This window comes from Cantharellus anzutake (genome assembly GCF_015039405.1).
Source record: "Cantharellus anzutake strain C23 chromosome Unknown EI90scaffold_171, whole genome shotgun sequence".
Classification (NCBI taxonomy): Eukaryota; Fungi; Basidiomycota; class Agaricomycetes; order Cantharellales; family Hydnaceae; genus Cantharellus; species Cantharellus anzutake.
Genome location: NW_024067121.1, coordinates 23479 through 48399, shown reverse-complemented (window position 1 = coordinate 48399; position 24921 = coordinate 23479). Strand labels below are relative to the sequence as shown.

The window sequence follows — 24921 nt, the reverse complement described above, 5'->3', positions numbered from 1 at the left end:
AAACGTGGTTTGTGGACGCGATGGAGCCGGTCAGGCACCCGTCCAACTTTGGTTGTTACAATAGACATTATCCGGGGATTGGATCCTATTCATGTGGTCGGCCACGGCCTTGAACAGAGTTGGTAGTTTTGTGATTTTGATCGCTGGTGTTACATAAACTAACCACATACATATAACCTCAAGAAGCTTCCTTTTTGCAAACAATAAAGTCTGATCAGCCAAATTGTGATGGGGGTGACAATACCATGCATGGTCCAGGTACAAGACCACCGCACGCGGCAGAACAAATAGTTTTACGATATTTTGGCAGAGCACAACATGCAGGAGCAAAAGACATGGAAAGTAGGGAAAGAACTGTAAGGGTACAACTTGCTTGCGGTAATTGCAGTGTAACAAGTGAAAATTGTATTGGAAAAACCAAAAAAAAACTCGAGGTCCGAAACAAAGAGCCTAGACCCAAGACTGAAGAAATAAACGAGAGCAGAGATAGGGGAGTCGAAGGTATGAAAAATCGACAGGAGGTCGACGTTATTACGAACTGTGCTTGATAGTTGTGCTAAGGGAGGAGAATGCATGAGGCAGCAGGAGAAATGAATTTGAAACAAACAATACTAAGTGAGATGAGTTGGGGATGGGGAGAAAGCATTACTTGAACGTTCGAGAGCATGGCGAATGGATAATCGGATCATAGGGTGACACGGAAAGAGCCAACGGCCTTCTGATCGGCTGCCGAGCGAGTCTGAGCCGAAGGGCTGACATTGCCGGGGAACACATCAGAAGTTGGAGTAGGATACGGACGCTGATCCCTAATGAGCGTACCAGCATCGGATCGGCCGGCCCCAAACGGGAAGTAATCTTGTGTTTCACGACTGATGTGGGGCGAAGTTCCCGGGGAGCTCATAGGGGGCGAAACCATGAAACTCGGAGAGGGAAGAGTGCCGCCTCCGAGAGCCACTGGTGATGGGAGACTGAGGCTCATCATAGGTTGTTGAGGACGTGGGCGTTGTTCGATCGGAGAAGAGACAGAGAATTATTCGGACGTGAGTGGTGGGCGGGAGGAGAGGATGAGGAAGGCAAATAAGGATGGTGTGGAATATGATATGGATGATACGAAGCGCCATGCATATAGTCGTCGTCCACTTCATCACCGTCCTGAGATCGATCATCGTGAAACATCATCATGGGGTCGTTGGAAGCAGCCTCGGCACGGGCCTTGGCCGAATTGGGTGCCTTGCGCAAGAGACCTTTGCCGGTCTCATACATATTATGAGGAACATGAATCTGGCGCAACAGTGGATCGTCTTGCACGGATGGCAAGGAAGAGAATGTACTGGCAGAGAAATAAGCCTAAAAGGGTCCGTGAGAACCATTGGCAGAGGAAGGGGTTGAAGGAGACGATGAAACTTACTGTCATATGCCATTTTTTGCGGTACGGGTTTCCGTTAGGGTCAGTAGACAAGGTTACCCATGCGGAATAAGTCTGTTTGGTGAGGCCCTGAGGCGATGTGGCATAAGCGTGGGGGTTGTCATACTCGTCTTGGCTGTGCGGTGCGGAGAAGGGTGAGCTGTAAGGGTGGTGCAAGGATTTAGTATGAACCTACCCTTTCATTCCTCTTGACAGTTTTTCCTCGTAAAACAGAAACGGCTCACGCATTCTTGATGCTGACCTATGTTGAGGTTTAGCGGGCGTGGAATCGAGTTGGTGGCAGGGGGGGATCTACCATTTGCGACCATCGGTCCATCGTTCCAAGCCACCTTTGTGGGAAGCTTCCTCCCAGACGAAAACATCGCCAGACTGGAGTTGGGCGCGTTCGGTCCCAGTGAGACGACGGCGGATCATAGGGAGGTGTCCGAGTCTCACGGCTTCAAACAACACATGAGCGTCTAAAAGCTGAGTCAAAAAGGTGTTATGGACGTGTATGAGGGGGATTGATTGTACCATGTGCGCTCTTGATGTCTATTAGAATGGAATGAGACAAAAGTTGTAAAGGAGAAGATTTGAAGATGAGGACGTACGAAGGCTAGGATGAGTGACATGCCGGGGGATTTGATGAGGGTGATAGTTCATTGCTGAGGAAGAAGTGGTGGTTGTGACCGGGGGAAGAGAGAGTGTTTTGGAGTGAGGGAGATAAGCTTACAGATGAGAGTTGGTTGTTCATTGATTTTTATAGAGAGCGTTTATAGCCGCGCGATGGTGTCCAGGAACGCGAACAACACAACTCAGGCACTGTAATACAATAAGAGTTAATACTATTTATTACAAAAATCGTAAATTTTACAACATCAATCAATTGAATCCAATCTCATCTCTTGAAATACTTCTCTTCAAAAACTTGCGATTCTCCATTTTGGGACTCAAGCCACGCAGTCGAGTTAGCTCTCCTGTGCTGCTATCCAACTCCCATAATGGGAACGTTTACCTATTTGACTTTGCGTCCCTCAGGGGCACTCGTCGTTTTGGAGGAGAGGCACCAACTCGTGCAAGCACAGGTTAGCAAATCAAATTCGGCTCATTACTACTCCATGCACGTCGGCGACACACATCTCCGGGGGCCTGTTTCACACTCTTCGAACCGTAAATATTAACGTTGTCCAAGACGCTCAACAGTAAGTAAACTTGTTTTCGAGAGTCGCGTGAACGGGTTCTATCGATTCGTGGTTGGAGCTACGATGCACATCCTGATATCTCCAGGATCATATCGGGTTTTCGAGTTTCCTAAGCACAATTACGTCGGTTCCGTCCGCTGATCAATCTGAGAAAAAGTATCGCTCACCTAAATGGACAACTGGGCTCAGCCACCGCCACGCGCGCGAGGACTTGATCGGGTCCCATCGCAACGATGCTTTGTCCTTGGGTAAGCCTTCCCCCTGGACCCATTCAAATCACTCAGCCACAAGGCACTGGCCTGACCAAAACGCCGTGGACCTTTTTCAATCCTGCCCTGATTCATCAGCTAAGCGGGCTCACAACTGGGAGAACAATCTTCAGCGCTATGCAGTGTTTTTGTCAAGGGCTATGACACGACGAGGACACACGTTGCAAAGTCATCGCCCCAGCCACTGACAACACTAGTGAGCGATGCCGTGTCGACTAACGGATGTGTTGGGTGTAAGATAATTCATGATCACCTCACCCTGGCGTCGCCGCTCCGAAATCATCCTTGAGCTTAAGGTACGGGGATTGAGTATGCGGGGGTTCACCGCGTGACATTGGAAAATTTCAAGTGGCTTTCAAGCGCATTATTTCAAGCGCATTATGTAAACGCGAGGTGCCAATTTCAAGCGCTTGAAATTGAGATCCAATCTGGACCCGCACTTCGGGGAAATTAGGGCGCAATGGTGCACGTGAAGGTAAATTGCGGGAGACGGACGAAAGGAATCATCCATCCGACCTACACATTCAGCATAAAGAGGTGCAGAGACAAGTGGAGAATTCCACTAGCGCTGCAAAAACTGGCCACGACACCTATTAGACTGACCTGTGTCACAAGCGAAATGCCATTTCGTAGGGATTAGGGTAGTTAGCATTTACATATACAAAGGGCTCGCTTAAAACGTTGCGCGTGATGAGAGGACGGAACACACCATTTTGTATGGTGGCAGGGCGTCATTGGCAGTACATGATAGTGGTCTTGCTTGTTAGGCAGCCTATATGACTTCCTAATATACCAATTTAGATGAAAACGTGTAGCACAAGAACGCTCCTTGATCAGCTGCCTGACGCCTTGTTGCCGCGCATTACCACGCTATTGCGTCAAGGAACTTGTCCTGCTCTCTCCATTTCAGGGCAGTTAACCCAAACAAGAGCCGAGTGTCTAGCCAGCTTCCCTGATCAGGTTGCAGACTAGCCTGCGACTGGCTAGCTAGGGGCGGAAGTGACTGGCCAGCTTTTCTCTCCAACACTGTATTTATCACCTGCCAAACTTGGTTGGCCTCACATGCGTGGGGAATAGAGTATGGGGTCTCTCCTTTCATTTCCCATGGTTCCTTGTTCTGTTTATTTGTCCAACGATGATGACCTCTAATTGCTACAGCGCGCGGAGTTGGCCGAATTTATACAGCACTCTTGGTGATGCATTTGCATCATTTCGCGAACGACGCGCTTACTAGTGGGCAGGACTCCAGCCTCTGTGACTTCGTAATATGAGATAGATGACGCGCCTGCATGGAAGACTTGTGACTCCGGATCAATCGCTTTGTAGTCCTTCCGTGGACCCCAATGCTGGTGGGGATGCTGGTTTTTATGCAGCGTGGAGCCCCTCGTGGCCACGATTACAGCTGGATACTAACAGCAACATTACAGAAGAAAGCAGCAAACTCACGTCTGGACTATCACTGGGGGTTGGGCTGAGGGGTTATTTCGTATCTCGTGAGTGTGTCTTTGCTCCTCACATTTCGTATTCTATCCGTACATTCTATCAATTAATCCCCTTTTGTCATGGGTACCTAAGAAGCTGCCATAGTAGCTCGGGAGCCTGCCAGGCTAGTCAGATTGATCACGGCTATTTCGGTCGAAGTGTTCCTCGATTTAGGCCGGTGGTTGCATGCATTCAGTCAGTTCCATGTTTTGGGCAGTATTGATCATTTTCCATCTCGAGGCTAAGGGGGAGCATTGACTGGCAGCGCGGCCATAACAATTCCGTCTGGGATGGAATGCGAATGAGAACACGGCTCTTCTGTCCTCGAAGCCCTCGCGTTGGATTTCCCATCCGTATCGAAATGGCCGCAGTACTATCGCTGTTGAATTTTGGTATACGGCGAACTTATACCGCAGGGCTATTCGGGCTTCTCTATCAATTCGTGCCTTGGCAGGAATTTATGTAACTCTTGAGTACGTGCATCTCGTTGGCTCTTCTCGATCTTAGTGGGCTAGGCATTATCGTCTGACTCCAGTGTACCCATCCATATCGAACCCCCGGTGGCTCAATGTGCCACCCTATCGTACATGTATACACACTGAAGTCCCAACTTCGTTTCGCATCAACAATACCAAATAGCAATGCTCCTGTAGTTTCAAACGCGCTCTAGAATCCAACAGGTTTGTGCATTGAGTAGCCGGGGCTTGCTTCTCCGGAGTGACGCTAGAGTGAGCAGCCCCTTACCACTAATCGGCAGTGTCGTTCTCCGGGTGTGATCAACACTGATTGGTATTGGTTGACAACTAGTGCGTGAATTGGTCCCTAAAACTTAGTGAGCCATGCGTGTATTTACATATTCGTTCCATACGTTGTAGGTCTTTTCTGACAGGTTGACAGTGGCGGACATTTGTTTGCTGGCTTCGTATATGTAGTGAGTTAGACCTTGGTACTGCTCAGCCGACGAAATCCTGACATCGGGAACAACGTTCAGGAAGTATTGGCCACCTTCGTAGGGACTGGTGAATGCTCATTGTTTGCTCATTTATATAACATAACCAACCGTTCGAGGCCTTTTGATTGTACGGATGTAAATCTACGAAAGACTCAATGGTCCGTTCCCAAGTCATTGTTACTGATGTGTTGATGGTCAGCGCAGGACCAGGCTGAGGAACAAGTAGCATGAATAGCACGCGTTTTACTTATCAGGTCGCCAGGATTGACTGCTAGGGAAGTTCGTGGGGCACCTGGACTAGAGGACCTTATTCCGTAAAATGTTGAAGTGATTTTATGTAAGGAGGCGGTTCGGGCGGATGCGGTGTTTTACAGAGTCTCCCAGCTGAGAATTTCATGTTGTGCCTCCGTTCTATAGCGCAAAAATGTCACCTACTACTCGTGACCCAATCAATATAAAATGGTATCAAGGGTGCCCCCACCCTACCTACCTTCTTAGATAGCAATCAACCGTCTGAGTGCATGCACTGGTGCACTGGTGCACGAAGGAAAATATGATTCGGAAAATAAGATTTCGGAGGGGCCCGAAGGGCCCCAGAAGCTCTGGGGTGCCCGTGACTGAGTTTTCAATTACAATACATTTTCACCAGCACTTCGGCGCGGTTCTATTGCCGGCATCGTCTTCCGATGCGTTGTCATTGCCGTCACCATCGTCAACATCGTCGAAGTCAATCTTCACCAGTTTTGCCCATTGTTTCTTCGTTCCTTTTTCTGCTTATGTCTTTACAGCATTATTGTCTCCTCTGCTCACGCCATGTATCAATCTCAATACTATTCATTATTTTTGTCATCGTCATCGTTGTTGTTGTTCATTTAAGTTGCAATTATTACATCGATTCCAAATCCATACTCTCTAATGCATTCACAATCCTCCCAAGGAGATGATGGTAATCCTGGTCATCATCGTCATCGTCATCGTCATCGACATCGACATCGACATCTTCAATCTCTTCGTCCCAGTCCTGCACCACCATCCCTTGAAAATCCTCTATTACAGGGCCCTGACTGCTACTAGGGGCATCACCTTGCAGTTCAGCGATAGGATCGGACACCGTCTGAGTTGTGGAGGAATTATTGTTCGCTGTAACTATTTAGTTATGCTGAGAAATGCGGGGAATGGTGAAGAGGACACTTGACGTACATTCAGAGGTTGACACATTAGCCTGGTTCATATCCTCTATGGGACCTGGACTTCCCACTCTGCGAATCGCTGGAAGAGGTGTGCTGACACCACCCTGCTTCTCCAGAAGCTTCAGTTTTCTACGCAATTGTCTATTTGCGTTGAGTCGGCACTCAGCCATGAGTGAAATGTATTTGGCGAGCTCGGGGTGGGTGTGCTGAGTGGTCTCAATGACTTGACGCAGGTGAGCTTCCTCCTCGATCACCGAAGCCCATATCCGATGAGCTTCAATCCCAACAATCTTGACCTCCTCACGAGCGTGTTGAAGTTTGTACCATGCACGTGTAGCATCACGAAAATGACGCTGAAACCATCGCTTGTCCCGGATGTCCTCACGGCCACGTAACAGGATGATATCGGAGAGGAAGTGGAGGTCCGTAACGTCCTGCCACGTAAGTGATGGTTTGGGGGATTCAACGAGGCTGCCAAGGTGTTATATTTCTGGAGTGTTGATTGCAGTGATTTCCCCCGCTTGGCGACCAATGTGGAAATATGCTGTCGAGTTTTATAGTCTATGGGCATGAATAGTGGTATTAATGGAATTAATGCCGAGTGATATAAATCTCACCTGTTTTTGGCAAGCCAATCTTCTCAAGCTCAAGCTGACGTGAAATAGCTCGCTGCTCAAGCTCATCAAGAATGTGATGATAGTCTCGCTGTTGACGCAGAACTATCGCTTCGAGACGCTGGGGGGAATCGGACGTCCAAGGGAGGATGAACAATGATCGGGCCTCTATTGCCATTACCGCTGAACGAGCGGTTTCAAGGGTATCGATTGCTTGTGCTACATGCTGCCCAAATTGCGCTGATAACGCTGCTGGCATTCCAATTTGCAACGTCCAGTAACGCGTGGTTGCTCTAGTAGAATAATTGAGCTCAGCAGTGAATACAGATCAATGCTTACATACTCAGCGTGTTCCAGATGCTCAATAGCTTCCAAATATTCAATCTTGACTTTCTCATCGGTGGGCTCCAATTGAAGTGAGGAGATATAGTCTCGTTCTTCAGATAGCCACTGTGGGCAGTCGTGATCTGCATCAAAGTCTGGGAACAACACTTGTGTCTGGTCAAGAACCGTCGTGCCATCGCTAATAATCTTCGTAGCAGATTTGAAGTTGTTCAAGAGGAAATCACCTATCAAAGTTAGGTTAGGCATTTAGGGTGATATACACACATAACAGAGATGCACCTAATTTTTCATATTTAATTTCGTCCCATTTGGAGAAGTGGATATGTATGCGCTGGTGACGGTGGTATGGGGAAGCATGTCGTATGATTGGGGCAAGGGCATTACTCTCTGAATATACTCGTTCATTCCCTTCACCATCTTCTATGCCTGCCCCATTCTGTAAGGTAATAAGGAAGTCTAGCTGGCATGACCTGTCATGAGCAGCACCATGAAAGGAACCGGTACAACACCTGAAATTGGCATCTCTAGCCAAGGCCCCAATGGACGACTTCGACAAGGTCGCAGAGAATGTACACGCAATGTCATAGGCGAATAATATATTCTTACCGAATGTGCGTATAAGCTTCTCAGCGGAAGCCAAGGGATACTTTGCCCTATATGACAACATTAGTTATACCGAAAACATTTTAAGCTTTTGCTCACAGCTCTCCACTTTGCACCATGTCAAGGAGAAATTGCATGATCCCATGCCTACAAACAACCGAAAAAATACCTGTTTCGTCCATAACCTGCAAAGCTCCGGACTTTGACTTTGATGGCATTGGTCGGGCATTCCTCCAGGCTAGGCAGGCCTCCGATATGGGTGGGTCCTCTGTCGTCTGTGGAATAGGGGCCACCCGTGATTGTAGAATACAACGGCTGTACTAAAAGCACTTACCTGGCTTGAAGCACTTGGTTGTGAACGCTTTCGAGCACTGGCAAACTGATCAACATCTCCCCGAGAGATGTAATAGTCGCTGAAAAAGATACGAGAATCCCCCTCAAAGTGGTGACGAAGTCGCGAAAGGGAGGTGTTCCCATCGCCAGTCACGATAAACTGGATTGGGAGCTCTGGCTCATCCTCGACCTGGAACCCAACATCACCATGAGATTTGTGACAGCTTACCTATGATCGCGCTCACTTTATGATGGCATGCTGGGCAAGAGGTCTTGAGGCGGTGGTCTGGCGTGTCATGTCCCAGTTTCTGCTGTACCATAGCACGTAGTCGAGATAGGATGCAGTAATAAACATCAAACGCGAGTGAAATTTGAGTTCTCAAGTGGGGTTGGAACACGGTCTAGTGTTTTGTGGTAACAAGAAACTGTCAAGAACAACGAGATGGGCCTACCCTGTGCATGTCAGCAAGCAGTCGGGAGTAGTTTTGGATACTGAAGTTTGGTGCTGCCCGAAAAAGCGAGTGAAGCAGTTCAAGTGTCCGTAGAGAAAAGGCAACTTGAGGGTCTGTTGGGGTCGGTGGAAGATATCCGGTTCGTAGGAGTGCATGGGTGCGATTTTCTGTTTCGTCCCATGGTATGTATTCGATTGAACAGCCATCTGTGGCCTAAGTGAGGAGCTATGATTGGTGCGGGTTGGGTTATAACTCACCAAAGATATCAATGCATTGTATCTCAATCCAGTTGCTTCCTGGTTGAGGTTCTGGGTAGTGGACGGGTACACAGGACGAATTAGAAGTCTTGATTTGTAGGTAGAGGCTAGTAAGAGTGTCGAGTTGCTCCATCCACTGGGCATGGAGCCTAGACATCCGCGTACTCCATTCGTGGCCCTTCCTTCGCCTAGACAGGTATTATTTGCAGTAGTCATCATACCAACCTTAGAAGGAGACTCACGGCTTTGGAGCTAGTCTTGAAATTAATTTACGTAACTGCTCGAAATCAAGCCCTACATCGTCCACCAGATTCAACTCATCTCTCCCCGGCTCATCATACCAATCATCTAAGAAGTCACCCGGCGCAACCCCACCATCTTGAATCTCCGAAAGGCCATCAATAACCACCCGTGGAGTAGCTGCCCAAGGTATGATGAGATCAAGTAAAGTTCAGAGACTTCAATCTTACCTTTCATCAATTGCTCGTGGGCATCACCCACAGTTAGTCGGGCCTTCTTGCGTGCAACTGCCCCGCTCCGAGTAAGGGACAGTGAGTCCGTGGCCCAGTTGGTCAGGATTGTGTTATGCTTGCGCCTTCTTCCCATGCTGCTCCTGTAGAGTAGACTGGAAGGAATGCCATGGAGCGTCAAGAATAAAATTTTTAATGCTTACCACAGGGTTATCACGAATATTGAAATTAGGTGGTTGTCGGAGCTCGCTTAGGAGGCAATAAGTTGGCAGTGGCCAGATAATCTGGAATTGTTGGCTTGCAGTGTGTGTGGGTTGGTTAGAATAGAGATACTAGATAGTCGAGGAGGATTGAACTCACGAGATGTTCAGTGGCAATTCAGTTGAGACAAATCCAATTCAACATCACACTAGCGCCACGCAGCCTTGCACAACATGTTTCGGTTGAGTGACAAAGACAGGCAGGATGGTCAGTACGTGTATAGCCCTGAGTTTTGGAGATGATTGACCTGTGAACAGAACTAAACTATGCCAAATCAAGGGGTACTGCGAAGGACATGTTTCAGAACTATGTCCGAGCAAGCCGTGCAGTATACCGCTTGGATGACAAAGAAATAGGAATTTTTAATCAAAAAATAAGCGAGGCCTACATTCTTGAGTTCTATGTGGCATGGAAAATGAACGGTGAGTAGTCATTCATTCACAAATATGGCCTGAACATGCTCACAGTGATCCAGATACCCTACCAAGGTTTGGGGAACACGTCCCACAAAAGATCGAACAAATTATTCCACGGGAGATTTTCACAAAGGAGATGGCACGTATGGTGATGGAAAGCCTCTTAGCCCCATTGCTGGAAGTGCGCACTCAGATGTGGAGTATCCGAGCGCTGGTGCGTAGTTCTTGATTGTGTGCAAGACTTCAAATCTTACCTACAAAAAAGACTTCTGTCCTGGATCGCTTAGGACACCACAGTTTCGCGTTAATCGATTATGAGGGCTGAAAGGCGCCAATCAACATCATTCTGCCAAAAACCATCGAAGCCGAGGAGGGATGGTCGCAATTGCGGTTGGAGCTCCTGGGCGCTTTCTTAAAGATTCCACAATCTGTTAGTGCACCTGTAATTCAGATGATGGTTCCCCACGCCACTCAGGGTGGGGATGGTACTGCTGCTATACAACACGTAGCTCCCAGTACTCCCAGTGTGGTCTTGGCTCCAACTCGCCCAAGGACAGCCTGTCCTACAACACCATACTCCCCTATTAGCAAAGGCAAGGCGATGGGCGATCGTGGACCCACCTCCAGGTCGAATCTCTCATTCAAGATGCCTGATCCCTCCATGATTACCGCCACACCAATGCCTCCGAGTCCCACAGCAACACTGCGGTCATCGTCTGTTTCATCCAACATATGGGAGAGGTTAGCCAACGAGAGTGCGGACCCCGAGGCAATCGGTGCGCACCTTGCAGAAGTTTCACTTGCATCAAACGTAGAAGTGCCGAAAAGATGTAAGTACTTCTACTAAGTCGTAACAACGCACCATGTTCACTCCTATTCATTCGAAGTCGGGCACAGTCCCTCCTATGCCCCGGCTGCCACGGCCACTGCTCCTGTGGTGTCAGCATTGACCCAAGAAAACGTACAGAGCCTAGAGCAGAGCAGTTCACAGTTGGGCATGACCAACTTGACGGCGACGACTCCATCAAAGGACCCAAGGCATGCGCCACCCATTTCCACATCGCATGCTGGCGAACTCTACGGACATCACGACAAGGATCGAGAGTTTACTGAAATGGACATAAGCGTTATCGTTCTTTTGGCCCAATCCGTAAAATTCAATGAAGTTGAGTATCGCAACACATTGATAAAACGGTTTGATCATTCCCCAAGCGAGGCATACTTGCTCGCAAAGGTGGCAGCAGCGAACCGAAGGTAACTCTATACATTTAATATGTAGCTCTGCCATTCCTGAAAATACACAAAATAAAGTCATTCAGAATTATTATTAAATTCATAAGCGCGGATGTACAAACAGGGGATTTGCTTTTGAATTGAATGGGGGTTGGTTTGTTATTGTTTGTTCAGTTTCCTGTTTGCATTTGACAGTTGCACTCTAAGATGTCAGCCCCTTCACGGCAAGGTAATGTGAGATTCAAAGTTTCGAATCTGAGCAGTGCGACTTACTATGTGCCAATGGTGCTAGCAACTGGGCAGAGAGAAAAGGACCTAGTCAAGGAGGCGTTCAATGAGCGAGTCGCTGCACTGAAAACAAATTTTGAAGCGCAAGTCTCGGCCATTGCACTCGAGTTTTCCCGTCGTGGTCATCACTATTCCCAACGTCAAATTCGAACCCAGGTGATCTACAAGTTGTCGAAGCCAAAGAAGACGCGCAAGCCAATGATTCCCAATGCTTGGGCTCATGCTGAGGCCCAGGCACAATGCCTGAAAGGTAAAAAAAATTGGCTTACAAACAAAGGGAGAGTATGCTTACTATGAAAACTCCAGACGGTAGATTGGCACAGCTGCCTTACAAGAAGGAATATGTTCAGATCCTCGAAGATATCAATGAAAAGAGAATCACGTACCAGGATGTTCAGAACCCGGTGACCTCGACAGAGGAATACAATGCTCAAGTCATCCTGGATGGTGTTATGGTGAAAAGGCAGAATCGTGCGTTGAAGGAAACAATCATCTCACCTGAGCTATCCATGAACTCGATCGCAACTCACGCGCGGGATGAGCTGATAAACATCGTAAGTGACCAGCACTCAAGCAATTGAGGGCCAACTACTTAAAAAGAAATAGGGGAAAATGGCTCACCAGTCATGTGGCATCGAGATCCTCATCATGATGACTCGAGGGCATCGTGATGACTTATTCACACCGGTATTCTGGGCAACAGATAAAGCAAAGAGCTACTGGGGTGCACTGAAAAACATTGATATGGAATGGCATCTTCGCGTTATGGAAGCACATGCAATCGGCATGTTAGAACGTATGTGGCCGAATCTGATCTTGAATTACTCACTAACGCAGGCATAAGCCATGGCCCAAACCTTCAAGACAAAGGCTGTTACCTTACGCCGTGAAGTGGCAGAGGCAACCAGGCTCGGCCTCCGTGAGTGGTGCCATTCAAGTTTTCTCACAGGCGCTTACCGAATATAAAGGCAAGATAACAGAAAAACCTAGATTATCAATGGAGTGGCGGCCTGAGAATTATTTGAGGCTAATGACCAAACACTGTGTTGCGATTGACATGTCCAGTTATCCAGGTGGCACACTGGTCGAACCTAAAAATGCAAATGTTGACCATCTGCGTCAAGTGCTCGATGGATGGAACAAGGGAGACATCAAGTGGGTTGCGTTAACATCAGATCAAGTGGAGAAGAAGTGCGAAGAGCTTGCGTCACTTACCTCGAACAAAGCGAACAACGCCGATGTGACTGCGACACAAGAAAGAATGCCTCAAGCTGAATCGTCGATGTGAGCCTTCTCAATGTCTGAAACGAGCTGAGTCTTGTATGTACAGGTCATGTTCTAGCGCGAGGGAGTGTAGAAATGGAGAGGGAGAGGTGGGGATGTCTGAGAATGCCGCAGTGGCGTAAGTACATGAACAAAAGAAGAAAGATTGATCCTTACAATATTCTAGATCTGTGGCTTCGGCTACGACCCCAACACCTCCTCAACCCAACGCCACCCAATTCTCAGCAGTGACGAACGATCAAGTGAAGACCACCAGGTAAGCCCTTGATATGGGGCTGAAACCGCTGATTGAGCAAAACCAGTCGAGGTTCCAAACGTAAAGCGACCCAGACGTCGAAACCATGGAAGAGGAGACAGCGTGCACCAGCTAGCGCTGAGAACGAGGGCTTGCTGAGCTAGTGGTGCGGGGTGATGTAAAGTTTTTCCTTGCCACGTGTCCCTCATACCATTGATCAGTGCCTCACATATTCTACTGTTGTTCAATGGTTGGAGTCACACCAAAAAGGCAACTTACTCCTTTGCTGCACATGATTTCTAATGTGGCAAGTACGTACAAACCTCAGTTCTATTATACCAAGCGGTGAGCGTTGAGTGTAAGGCCCGCATCAAGTCTATTATATTGAGCATGCAACAAAAAAGATGGCAGTAGGACTGATGTGAACCCAACGACTGCCAACAAACTGGAGTGGAGCGGGAAGAGAATTAGACTTAGACGACGATGACGATGACAAAAATAATGAATAGTATTGAGATTGATACATGGCGTGAGCAGAGGAGACAATAATGCTGTAAAGACATAAGCAGAAAAAGGAACGAAGAAACAATGGGCAAAACTGGTGAAGATTGACTTCGACGATGTTGACGATGGTGACGGCAATGACAACGCATCGGAAGACGATGCCGGCAATAGAACCGCGCCGAAGTGCTGGTGAAAATGTATTGTAATTGAAAACTCAGTCACGGGCACCCCAGAGCTTCTGGGGCCCTTCGGGCCCCTCCGAAATCTTATTTTCCGAATCATATTTTCCTTCGTGCACCAGTGCACCAGTGCATGCACTCAGACGGTTGATTGCTATCTAAGAAGGTAGGTAGGGTGTGGGCACCCTTGATACCATTTTATATTGATTGGGTCACGAGTAGTAGGTGAAAAATGTAGTAGGGCCAATCCAAACCCTGAAGCGGGGAAGGAGCTCCGAATAGTGAATACATTTGGATGTTGCTTAGTACTCCTTCCATCTGACAGATGGTCATCCCTGTGCCAACTTTGGAGGCGACCACCACATCCAGAAATACGCTTTCAGAAGAAGTGAGGGGGTCATCAAGTCTAGGCCGGGTCGATACCCGCCAAGAACAGCTCGAAAAGTTTCGAACGATTTTCCATCCTGTAGCAAGAACCCATCCAGCGATCAGCGTTGCTTTCCTTAACCAAGATGAATAAATCTTACATGAGGCAGAAAGTTCATAAGGGTCATCCAGTGATTCCGGAATCCCGCCCCGAACTCTAACGTCTCCCCCGCTTGAGGAATAGTAGTATCGTATCCGTAGTCCAACATACGGTTGGTATCGAACATGCGCCTGTCTATCGTAAGAGCACGCTTGAAGTAGGATTGGGAAAGGTGAGATGGCAATTGAGGCTTCGTCATTGGTGGTTTGAGCGCATTGTGCAGGATTGTGTTGAGGATGACACTGTTAGTCAGGACTTTGATGACACCTTGTCCGAAAACCGGATTTACGCCTGTGCAGAGGCATCAGAACGCACAGGTAACGGATATTCTAGGTCTCACACATCAGCGCATCGCCAACGGCGATAAAATTATTTGGAACTGGCTTCGAAGCATAATCGTTCCAAAAACAACTGTTCTGTGCGTCCAGGTCAACGTCAGTTAAGTTCCAAGTCCTTCCTGACTTTACCAGATTGAAGTTGTCCCACTTGATCGGCTCATCGAGTATGTTAGCGTCCTCGGAAGCCACCTGGATGATCCTAAAGAACCATTCGTCCCTGATGTATTCATCTTTGGAGAATACATTGGAATATAATTGTCGAGTCAATTCGATGTATTCTGCAAACGTCTCGGGGCATGTGTCGATTCCCCATCCAGAATACCCAATGAGCACTGAACATAAATACGGGGCTAACTGGTCATTAGTTTTAGACTCACATTCATCTCCGTTGATTCTCGAGTATCCCCAAAGACTTCGGCCAGTCGCTGACGTTGGTGTGAAGGCACCCAAGACTCCACAAGTATCCCATCTTCCAAAGTCAACATGATTCTTAGGAAGCATCCTTGCCACTTTCCTTTGGGTTTCTGGCAATAGTTTTATGGAAGTACTATAGTACCTGACGTTCGGATTATATGAAATACGTTCATATGGACCCCATTTTTTCGAAGCCAGGGGTAATAATTTGCTCCCTATAGATGCAGAACCGGAACAATCCACGAAGAGTGCGCATGGGATCGTAGTTGTTGATGTCACTGAGGCTGGGCGGTAAGAAACCGAAGAAATTGTGGCATTATCGGTCGAGCTCTCAACGCTAGTTACGGTCCCTTGGATAACTTGAAGCTTCTCACCGCAGTATGCGATGGCCAAACGTCTGCAGAGAGATTCAAGGCTGGAATACATAGTCATTCAGCATCAAATTTCACAATACGTCATTGTTCACTCACGAGAGTCGTGAGGCTGAGATTTGGTCCGGCCTGTGAACGTCAAGGTCACCAAAGTACGACGGTCCTGCCCACCACCTCCTAAATCCGGAAAGTATGTAAACGTCGTCTTTGGGAGCTTCTTTGTCGAAGTTTGAGAACAGTTCGCGAAGTATGGGCAGGCAGATTGGGCCGATGGAGTGGAAATGGGCACGTTGTGAAACTCTTCCTCGGAGGCTGATGGCAATTTCAGGCTCAATTATAACAACGGCTTCGAAGTAATTGGCCAGAACCCTGGCAGAAATGTAGCCCGATAAGCTAGAAGGCGTTGATAAGCCAAAAATGAGGGTGGGTGCCCAAGCGGAGCCACCGTACCTTCCCCCAGCCACAACTGCCGTACCTGATATTGTCCCAATTGGGGGCGGGTAAGAATTGGCCAGCAATTCGATGTCACTGAGGATCATCTTCGACTTGATGTAACTTCGACGAAGGAAGAACCACGATGCTCTGTACACGATATAAATCGCCACCGCAGCCCATAAAACTTTACTGGCCATCGAGTCTGCGGAGTAAACCTAAACCGAACCCCCAGGGCGTGATGCAAAGGTCATGTGCAGCAACACGTGAGTGCATCGCCCCGAAAAAAAAAAAAGTTGTTTATCCCCCAACTTTGCCTCCGCAAATTTCAATTCTATACTAGGACCCAACTTTCTCGAAATGGACGGAAAATCCTGCTCACACTGCAAAAAAACCCGACCTCTTGATGATTTTCGGCTCAGTCGTCATGGCTTGTCCTCCACCTGTGCCCCATGTCTTGATATGCAGCATGCCCGATGCCAGTCCAAAAAAGAAAAAGATTTGTTGAGCTCTCTCGAAAATCTGTCAACCCTTCGTGGGTTCTATGCTAAGCTTGAAGCCAATAAAGCCGAGGAAATTCACACCCACACTATCCTTTTCCACGAAAAGGGTAGCTCTCAATTTATCCAAATTGCCAGACCGGGCAATGATGACATCTTGGACATGTTGCCTATAAAGCTGAGGTGGATATTATTGGTTCCCAGTGCAGTGAGATACTTGGCTACTGGTGGAGGTATGTATGATTGATTTCCTCCACTTCCTTTTTTTTATTGAAAGAGCTGAATGAACACATTGGGCTTCATGACACCAAGAAGTGTATTGGAAAGACAGGAGAGCGATCTGCTCTGCTTTTTTGGTACTGGTGTGCCCAGGATTGCCAAATGCCACTAAATATTGACCTGTTTGACCACTCTTATCCCCATGGGAATTCATTCAATAATGGGGTATGGATGTCTCCCAAAACGGGTGCTTAATGAATGCATGCATTGCTCAATGCCCTCTACCTGTACCAAATTTAATTCAGTCTTTCCCCTATTAGAATTGATTCTGAGTTTACAGAATGGGCTTCCAATTGTTGATTGTGAAGGTGTCAGGGACAGCTCCGAAAGCGGCGAGGTCCCGGCGCGAGGGACTTGATGGGACAGATGTCGGCTATGCGTAGCGGCGGTCCTGTTGCGGGGTGAGCGTTCCCGACCACTTAGTCTGAAGTGGGAAGTTGTATTATCATTAAAAGGGGAAGCTACAGTACTTACCTGAAGTGGGAAGTTGAGAAGAAGGCTGCTTCTTCTGTTCCCACCCCAGGTGCTATTATATACATGCGGCTGAGGTCATGTGGGAGGAGCCACGTCATCCCCGCACACAGCCGCACTCCCCTGGGTATCTCCGTGGGAGATCCCGGAGGTGTGCCGCTCTGTGAGCGGGAATGCGCGCGGCGGGCGCGGCGATCGGGGGAGTGGGGTTAAGTGTGTAGTAATACATAGAGAAGGGGAAGTCGACCGTGGAACGGAAATAGAAAAGAAAGAAAGAAAAGGGGAAAGGAGACACAGGGAGTGATAGCGGGGGAGCGGAGTAGGGCGGCGCGGCACGGGGTCAGGTGTGTGCCCTGACAGAAGGCCCCAATTCCCATCCATGAAACACCTGCCAATTGAGGCCATTAGACCCGGTGTAACTGTCCATTAGACTGTATACACACCCTTGCTCAGTGCACCATAGCTATTGCATATTATTTGAGCCTCACTGATAGATAATGTTAATGTATTACATTAGCCACCCAGCACTCATCTTGAGTTGAGTACAACTGCAACCCTGTTTCACCTCAATATCAGCTATAATATTCATGACATGGATGTGTTGTGTTAGAACTGGGCAAGAGTGGATGATTCTGGAGTGGAACCAGAGACTTAGCAAGGAGGGACTTTTAAAGATAAAAAGGCTATGACGCATAAAATTCTCAGACTCATACAAGAGTTCTAGAATTGAATTGTACCTATGATGCATAAAATTCTGCATCAACATGCACATAGTTAGAAAGGTGTCGATAATAATAAAGCTATAGCTCTCACCTCAGACTCGTACAAGAGTTCTGAGGGAGAGGATCTACATGTCAGGGGACGACTCCTGGGTCCCCATGACCCTCCCCTATGGTCCACAGCCTACTGGTGTAACCAGCCCTATCCAGGGTACAACCTACTGTGGGTAAGGAGATGAGAAGGAAGCTAACTTCTCATCTTCCCACAGTGGCCACAATATCAGCAAAACTTCCGGGGATACCCGGAAGTCACATGAAGGGGTAGGAACCGGGCCCGGAGCATGCGGCACGCGGAGTGTGCACGTGTGTGGGAAGCATGGCGGGTGGAAGCGGGTCCGGACGCGGGTCCGGGTCCGGGCTAGTCAGGGTGTGTGCCCTGACACTACAGAGAGAGCGCTCTTTATACACGAGCCATGTCTCTGACATGTCTCACTGCATAAAGAGCGCACAGAGAGCAAACAGAGAGACTGAGACAAGACCCTCAAAACTCATTCCGCCATCAGTGGTGAGTTATCGATCATGTCTCGGTGTTTGTAGCAACCCCAAAAAGAAAAATCAAATCTCACATTACTTGGACACTGGGACTAGTTGTTGAAATTCCAACACACCCTCTCAATGATGGTTCCCATCGACAATCCCCATGGCCTTCACAAATTTGTCGTGTTTTTCAAATGAAAGGCCCTTTGTGAGGATGTCGGCTATTTGGTCGGCAGTTGGGATGTACATACTCGAGTGTGACATCGCCATTGTAAATGCAATCATGGATGAAGTGCTGCTGGATGTGAATATGCTTAGTGCATGCATGAAAAGCTGGGTTCACAGCCAGCGCAAGTGTGCCCTGATTATCACCAAGTATAGTGGTGGGAATGGAAGGAGGTCAGAGGACATCACCAATGAATTCCTGCATCCAAATGGCTTCTTTTGCTGCATGTGTCAGTGCCATGTACTCTCCTTCCATGCTCGACAATGCAGTGGAGGGTTGTTTCTTCGAACTCCATGATACAGCTCCACCAGCCACCTTGAATACATAGCCAGAGATAGATTTGTGGTTGTGAGAGTCTCCAGCCCAATCAGAGTCCAAGTAAGCGGTAAAATCACCTTTGCGAGTTCCCCCATTGTATATTAGCTTGTAATCCTTTGTTGAGTTGAGGTATTTGAGGACTCGGTTCACAGTGTTGAGATGATCCTTGCCCGGATTTGCAGAATATTGACTAAGCGCACCTATGGCATAAGCGATATCAGGGCGTGTTCCCAGCATAGCATACATAATGCTTCTGATGCGGGACTGGTAGTTGCAGGCATTGACTTCAGGGACATCCAATCGAGGCAGTTTGAAGTTAACTGCAATGGGTGTTGAAATCGGACAAGAGTTAGTGAGACCAAAATGTTCGACAATGTTGGTTACATAGCATGCTTGGGAGATAAAAATTAGGCACCTCACATGATCACAAGTGATTTCAATTCCCAAGAACCAATGGATAGGGCCAAGGTCTTTCATCTTGAAGGTGTCCTTTAGCTCTTCCTTGGATTTGAGTAACTGGACATCATTGCACAAGATCATCAAGTTGTCCACATAAAGGGCAATAATACAGAACTTCTTGTTCTGCCCCCTGTGAATGAACACAGCATGGTCCAAATTGCAGTGAGTAAATCCAAGTCATCCAAATTCCTCTTTGACCTTCTGGTACCAGGCCCTTGATGCCTGTTTCAGTCCGTAAAGGCTTTTCCCTAACTTCCACACAATGTCTTTGTTTCCATGATCAGCACTTCCTGGTGGCAGTTCCATATAAATGGTATGTTCCAAGTCGCCATTCAAGAAAGCGGTTTTGATGTCCATTTGGTCTATTTCCAGATCAAGACATGCACCAATCATGAGGAGAATGTGAATTGACGCCCACTTGACAACAGGCACAAAGGTTTCCTCATAGTCCACTTGGTAGATTTGGCTAAAACCTTTGGCCACGACTCTTGCCTTGTAGTGCTCTATTGAACCATCTGGCCCTCACTTCAAGGCAAATACCCACCTACATCCAACGATGTTTCCAGATCCGACATCCTCCACACTAGCCAGACTGTATGTCCGCATTTCCCTGAGGGAGAGTAGTTCGTCCTGGCATGCCTCAAGCCAGGAATCTGCATTAGGTCGGTCGAGGGCATCATCATAGGTGCATGGTATATCTTCATGGGCCATGTAAGTGTGGTTTTTGCCCTCCTGCTGGGTGTTTACAGGTCCGGATTGCTGATTATTTCAAGTGTAGGAGTGTCAGGGGACGACTCCCGGGTCCCCATGACCCTCCCCTATGGTCCACAGCCTGACCTATGAACAGCCCTATCCAGGGCAGCAACTCTACTGTGGGTAAGGAGATGATATAAAACAAGGGCAAGTATATACACTTGCCTACTGTGGGTAAGGAGATGAGAAGGAAGCTAACTTCTCATCTTCCCACAGTGGCCACAATATCAGGAAAACTTCCGGGGATACCCGGAAGTCACATGAAGGGGTAGAAACCGGGTCCGGAGCATGCGGCGCGCGGAGCGTGCGTGCATGCGGGAAGTGCAGCGGGTGGAAGTGGGTCTGGACATGGGTCCGGGTCCGGGCTAGTCAGGGTGTGTGCCCTGACAAGGAGCTGATGAAATATCGTTCATTGTCATCTCGTGTCTGAGGTCGCTGCACTTGTCCAGATCATCATGGTTCATCTGGTATCGCCTCTTCTACTGCATCATTGCCCATCCCTTCTTTGATCCTCCCCTCTGTCCCTTCGATAACCTCATTCTCATCATTCTCCATGATGCCCATCGCACTTCCTTCTACCTTCTGGTCTTCGATTTTGTCACCTTTGGTGTTCTGAACCACATGTGATTGTGATTCAACATCAGGTACTTCAATGGTGATGCGTTCCGATTCAGGGGACCCTTCGAAGAAATGAACATCTCATGATTCATGGACCTTGTTAGAACATGCAGATTTGGATGACTCTGGAGTGGAATTGGAGACTTAGCATGGAAGGACCTTGGCCTCAGCGACTCAGGCAGAGCGCTGTGCCATTGCTGGTTGTCCTAGGGGTCCCTAATTTCGGATCTAGCAGAGGGAAAGTCTCTTGGGGGGAATTCAGGTTGATTTCGGACTGAGGTTACAAGTTACTAGGTACATTGTATATAAGGAGGGGTCTGGAATCAAAAGGAACAAGGGTAGGACAAAAGGAGACAAAGGAAGATGGAAAGAGGAACAACACCGAGGGTCAAGGGTTTGACTCAATGGTGTTTCCCAAAGGAGGAGTGAAGGGCCAAGGCCCAAGGAGGAAGGAAGGAGGTTGGGAGTGGGGAATGGCTAGCTGACTGAATAGAAAGGAAGCAGCAGCCCAAATAGGAATGAGGGAGAATAGCGGAATTGAATGGAGCAATGCAATAGTTGCAAGGTCCGACATAAGTCCGGAAAGTCCGAACTCGGAAGTTAAACTCCGGAATATTGGCAAACATAATTAAATGGAATGAGCTAACCAGTACAATGGGTATAAGCAGAGGTGGGGTGTCAGGGCACAGCCCTTGACCCTCAGACACCCTCACCCTTCTCCTAACCACCCTCTCTCCACATTTCCCCATTCCCCTTATCCTTCCCCCCACTGTTTCACATAATGACGCGCGCGTGCGAACCCGTGGGAACGTTCTGGGCGAGCGACTCGCCCAGAAATGTACAGCCACAACCGTGGGAACATTCTGGGCGAGCAGCTCGCCCAGAACTTTCCCACGGGTCACACCCGTTATGGAAAGTCGGCAGCAAGCGGGAACTGTATAGTTCCTAGGGTCCTTTTGTGTCGGCCTCACAGGGGGCTGAGAAGCTTACCCTTCTTCTCAGCTCATTCCCTGTGAAGGCAAGTGTACTTACCCGCTTTTCAATGAATACCAGCTCATTCCCTGTGAAGGCTGAGGCCAGTCCCCTCAGCGACTTCGAGGAGTTAGCACCTGGGGAGAGTACCCCAGCTTCCACACCCGGCCTCGCCCTCCGGCCACTCCCAGCTGGGGTCCGGATCCTGACATGGGGTCAAAGTCCGAGGTCAGAGCTAAGACCGGAGGTTCCGGAGACAGAGACGCGAACGGGATTCCGGAGCGGAGGTCCGGAGTTTAAGAGGGGGCCTAGGGTTCCAGGGTTTGAAAAATCCCTAGGGCAGGATCCCTAGCCCTAACCTGGGTCATCCTGCCCTAGGGTCAAAAAATTCCTAGGGACCAGGTTCAGCTTGCCCTAGCGCTAGGGCATCAAGCAGTAGGGCACTCCAGCAAGTTTTACTTCGGCTCGCACATTTTCGTACCCCCTGGAGGAACAGAGTATGCATCACCGGTTGGGTCACAAAAATATTGTGACACAAGTTGTTGCAGATGCACTTCTGTTCCCCTTGGAGGAACAGAGTATGCATCACCGTTTGTGTCACAAAATTATTGTGACAGAACTTTGTCACACATTTCTGTTCCTAGAGGGGCAGGGTGTGCATCACCACTTGTGTCACAATATTGTAACAAAATATTGTCACAGAGGCATTCTGTTCCCCCTAGAGGAACAGAGTATGCATCGCCAGTTGAGTCACAAAAATTGTGACACAAGTTGTCACTGCATTTTCTGTTCCCCCTGGAGGAACAGAGTGTGCATCACCGCTTGTTGTGTCACAAAAATTGTGACTCAATGTTACAAAAATGGGGCCGGAAGCGCCCATTTTCGTCCGTTCTGGCGCAGGAATAGGGAAGGGGGTTGGACATAATGGTTTACAGGTTGTTTCACAGATGGTTTGACATGTGGTGTAACAGATGTTAGCACAGCGGGTTTTTGGTTAATTATTGATTGGATAAACTCTATTACTATACAAATCATGTGATACAGAACCCATAAGAGTCTAAAATGGGAAATTCCCATTTCCATAACACTCAAGTTGTCACTGTATTTCTGTTCCTCCTGGAGGTGCTGACACTCCTTCTATTGCAATAGGCTTTCCTCAAGCTGACGAAAGCATAGTGGTACATTTCTGTTCCCCTTGGAGGAACAGAGTATGCATCACCGTTTGTGTCACAATCTTGTGACAAAACTTTGTGACAGATGCACTTCTGTTCCTCTTGGAGGTGCTGACACTCTTTCTATTGCAATAGGCTTTCCTCAAGCTGATGAAAGCACACAGATCCCTTTAGAGGAACAGAAATGTGGTGACAACTTGTGTCACAATATTTGTGACCGAACCGGTGATGCATACTCTGTTCCTCCAGGGGGAACAGAAAATGCAGTGACAACTTGTGTCACAATTTTTTGTGACCCAACCGGTAATGCATACTCTGTTTGTAAGGTCGGTTGAGGTTCCGACCTTGGTGTTGACTCCTGCTATCCTCAAGCTGTCAGGAATTAGGCAGTATAGAGCTGTAATTTCGACAGGGGAGGAGAAGAGTGAAAACCTGTTTCACCCTTCCCCGCAATTTATATACATTGTTTACATCGAGAAATAAAGAGTAATAAACAATGAATAAAGAAAGCGTGCACAGCACGCATCACCACACATCCATTCCCTACACTGTTCCTCTAGGGGGAACAGAATGCCTCTGTGACAACATTTTGTTACAATATTGTGACACAAAGCGGTGATGCACACTCTGTTCCTCCAGGGGGAACAGAAATGTGTGACAAAGTTCTGTCACAATAATTTTGTGACACAAGCGGTGATGCATGCTCTGTTCCTCCAAGGGGAACAGAAATGTACCACTATGCTTTCGTCAGCTTGAGGAAAGCCTATTGCAATAGAAGGAGTGTCGGCACCTCCAGGAGGAACAGAAATACAGTGACAACTTGAGTCACAATTTTTGTGACACAACAAGCGGTGATGCACACTCTGTTCCTCCAGGGGGAACAGAAAATGCAGTGACAACTCGTGTCACAATTTTTGTGACTCAACCGGCGATGCATACTCTGTTCCTCTAGGGGGAACAGAATGCCTCTGTGACAACATTTTGTTACAATATTGTGACACAAGTGGTGATTTCTGTTTCCCCCTGGAGAAACAGAGTATGCAATCACTGCTTGTGTCACAACAATTGTGACAAAAAGCCATCACAGATACATTTCTGTTCTCCCTGTGCATCACCGCTTTTGTCACAGTTGTGACACAAACTTTGTCACAATAACTGTTGGCACCACCTGAACATAAAAATGAGAACTTGTAGGTTAACTTCACCACATGGTCTCCACCCTCCTCCGTTGTACTGAACCAGGAGGCCAACTCACAATTGGTGATGTTGAGTCTAGCAGCGCTTGTGATCTATGTGTGTTTCCTTTCTCGGAACAGTTGCTGCCAAAAGAGTCTCTTCACCATGGCAATATTAGTGAAATTTCGATGCTGAAATTATGTCATCTTCTTTCTCAATTCTCATTACATCTTTGCCAGATCCTTTCTACATGTCTACTTTCTCCATTCTGCACTACACCCCCACCGTTGTCTGCTCCCACTCTCCTTTTGTCCTTATAGGGTGATTTTTTGGACTTGGATGCTCGATTCCATTTTTTGGATGCTCGACCTTTGGGATGTTGGGAGTTGGAGTGGGGACTGGATGCTGGACTCTGGAGGCAGGCGTGCTGGTGTGCTGGGATGCTGGGATGCCGGGAGGCTGGGAGGCTGGAGGCTGGATGGATGCTGGGTCTGACTGCCACCTACTATGGAGGCTCTCAAGGAGAAGTGCTGACACTGTCGGCACTTTGGATGCTGGCTCTGGCTGCACTGCTGCTGCACTGCCACTCACTATGCAGCCTCCCATGCAGAAGTGCTGACACTGTTGGCACTTTGGATGCTGGCTCTAGCTGTACTGCCACTGCAC

The 24921-nt window shown here is 48.1% G+C and overlaps 5 protein-coding genes across 5 annotated transcripts; 2 read left to right on the top strand and 3 right to left on the bottom strand.

The window, feature by feature from the left end:
- Positions 1-204: 204 nt before the first annotated feature.
- On the bottom strand, positions 205-2200 carry EI90DRAFT_3092121 (Gti1/Pac2 family-domain-containing protein). Its single transcript, XM_039062429.1, has 6 exons — positions 2017-2200; positions 1722-1884; positions 1602-1667; positions 1409-1541; positions 1025-1347; positions 205-974 (listed from the first exon to the last, which is right to left on the bottom strand). Exons 1-6 carry the CDS (start codon positions 2066-2068, stop codon positions 686-688), a joined length of 1026 nt encoding a protein of 341 aa, XP_038908230.1. The 5' UTR covers positions 2069-2200; the 3' UTR covers positions 205-685.
- Positions 2201-5872: 3672 nt separating this feature from the next.
- On the bottom strand, positions 5873-9710 carry EI90DRAFT_3294530 (uncharacterized protein; the record flags this gene model as incomplete). Its single annotated transcript, XM_039067436.1, is given in 15 exon segments — positions 5873-6080; positions 6394-6456; positions 6511-6934; positions 7030-7061; positions 7118-7407; positions 7458-7683; positions 7724-8112; positions 8162-8209; positions 8232-8377; positions 8397-8585; positions 8641-8796; positions 8848-8900; positions 9105-9292; positions 9347-9524; positions 9575-9710. 15 exon segments carry the CDS (start codon positions 9708-9710, stop codon positions 5953-5955), a joined length of 2646 nt encoding a protein of 881 aa, XP_038908229.1. The 3' UTR covers positions 5873-5952.
- Positions 9711-10039: 329 nt separating this feature from the next.
- EI90DRAFT_3136808 (uncharacterized protein) lies at positions 10040-11509 on the top strand (the record flags this gene model as incomplete). The annotated part of the gene is made up of 5 exons (XM_039064817.1): positions 10040-10046; positions 10093-10257; positions 10311-10465; positions 10580-11081; positions 11139-11509. 5 exons carry the CDS (start codon positions 10040-10042, stop codon positions 11507-11509), a joined length of 1200 nt encoding a protein of 399 aa, XP_038908228.1.
- A 182-nt stretch (positions 11510-11691) lies between these two features.
- EI90DRAFT_3136807 (uncharacterized protein) lies at positions 11692-13316 on the top strand (the record flags this gene model as incomplete). The annotated part of the gene is made up of 7 exons (XM_039064816.1): positions 11692-12022; positions 12079-12326; positions 12379-12568; positions 12617-12691; positions 12741-13056; positions 13115-13174; positions 13223-13316. The coding sequence occupies 7 exons, from the start codon at positions 11692-11694 to the stop codon at positions 13314-13316; spliced, it is 1314 nt and encodes a 437-aa protein (XP_038908227.1).
- An 804-nt stretch (positions 13317-14120) lies between these two features.
- On the bottom strand, positions 14121-16314 carry EI90DRAFT_3294529 (uncharacterized protein). Its single transcript, XM_039067435.1, has 6 exons — positions 16074-16314; positions 15723-16016; positions 15216-15667; positions 14841-15170; positions 14502-14791; positions 14121-14438 (listed from the first exon to the last, which is right to left on the bottom strand). The coding sequence occupies exons 1-6, from the start codon at positions 16253-16255 to the stop codon at positions 14304-14306; spliced, it is 1683 nt and encodes a 560-aa protein (XP_038908226.1). The 5' UTR covers positions 16256-16314; the 3' UTR covers positions 14121-14303.
- Between the last annotated feature and the right edge of the window lie 8607 nt (positions 16315-24921).

What these genes read in the sequence shown, in the direction of transcription:
- EI90DRAFT_3092121 (XM_039062429.1), bottom strand. Translation starts at nt 2,068, where the DNA reads ATGAACTATCACCCTCATCAAATCCCCCGGCATGTCACTCATCCTAGC. An exon ending in TGTCACTCATCCTAGCCTTC is followed by an intron (nt 1,885 to 2,016) that starts GTACGTCCTCAT and finishes CTCAGCTTTTAG; the next exon opens with ACGCTCATGTGTTGTTTGAA. An exon ending in CTGTCAAGAGGAATGAAAGG is followed by an intron (nt 1,542 to 1,601) that starts GTAGGTTCATAC and finishes CGCACCGCACAG; the next exon opens with CCAAGACGAGTATGACAACC.
- EI90DRAFT_3294529 (XM_039067435.1), bottom strand. Translation starts at nt 16,255, where the DNA reads ATGGCCAGTAAAGTTTTATGGGCTGCGGTGGCGATTTATATCGTGTAC. An exon ending in CGTTGGCGATGCGCTGATGT is followed by an intron (nt 14,792 to 14,840) that starts GTGAGACCTAGA and finishes GCCTCTGCACAG; the next exon opens with GCGTAAATCCGGTTTTCGGA. An exon ending in TTATGAACTTTCTGCCTCAT is followed by an intron (nt 14,439 to 14,501) that starts GTAAGATTTATT and finishes TTCTTGCTACAG; the next exon opens with GATGGAAAATCGTTCGAAAC.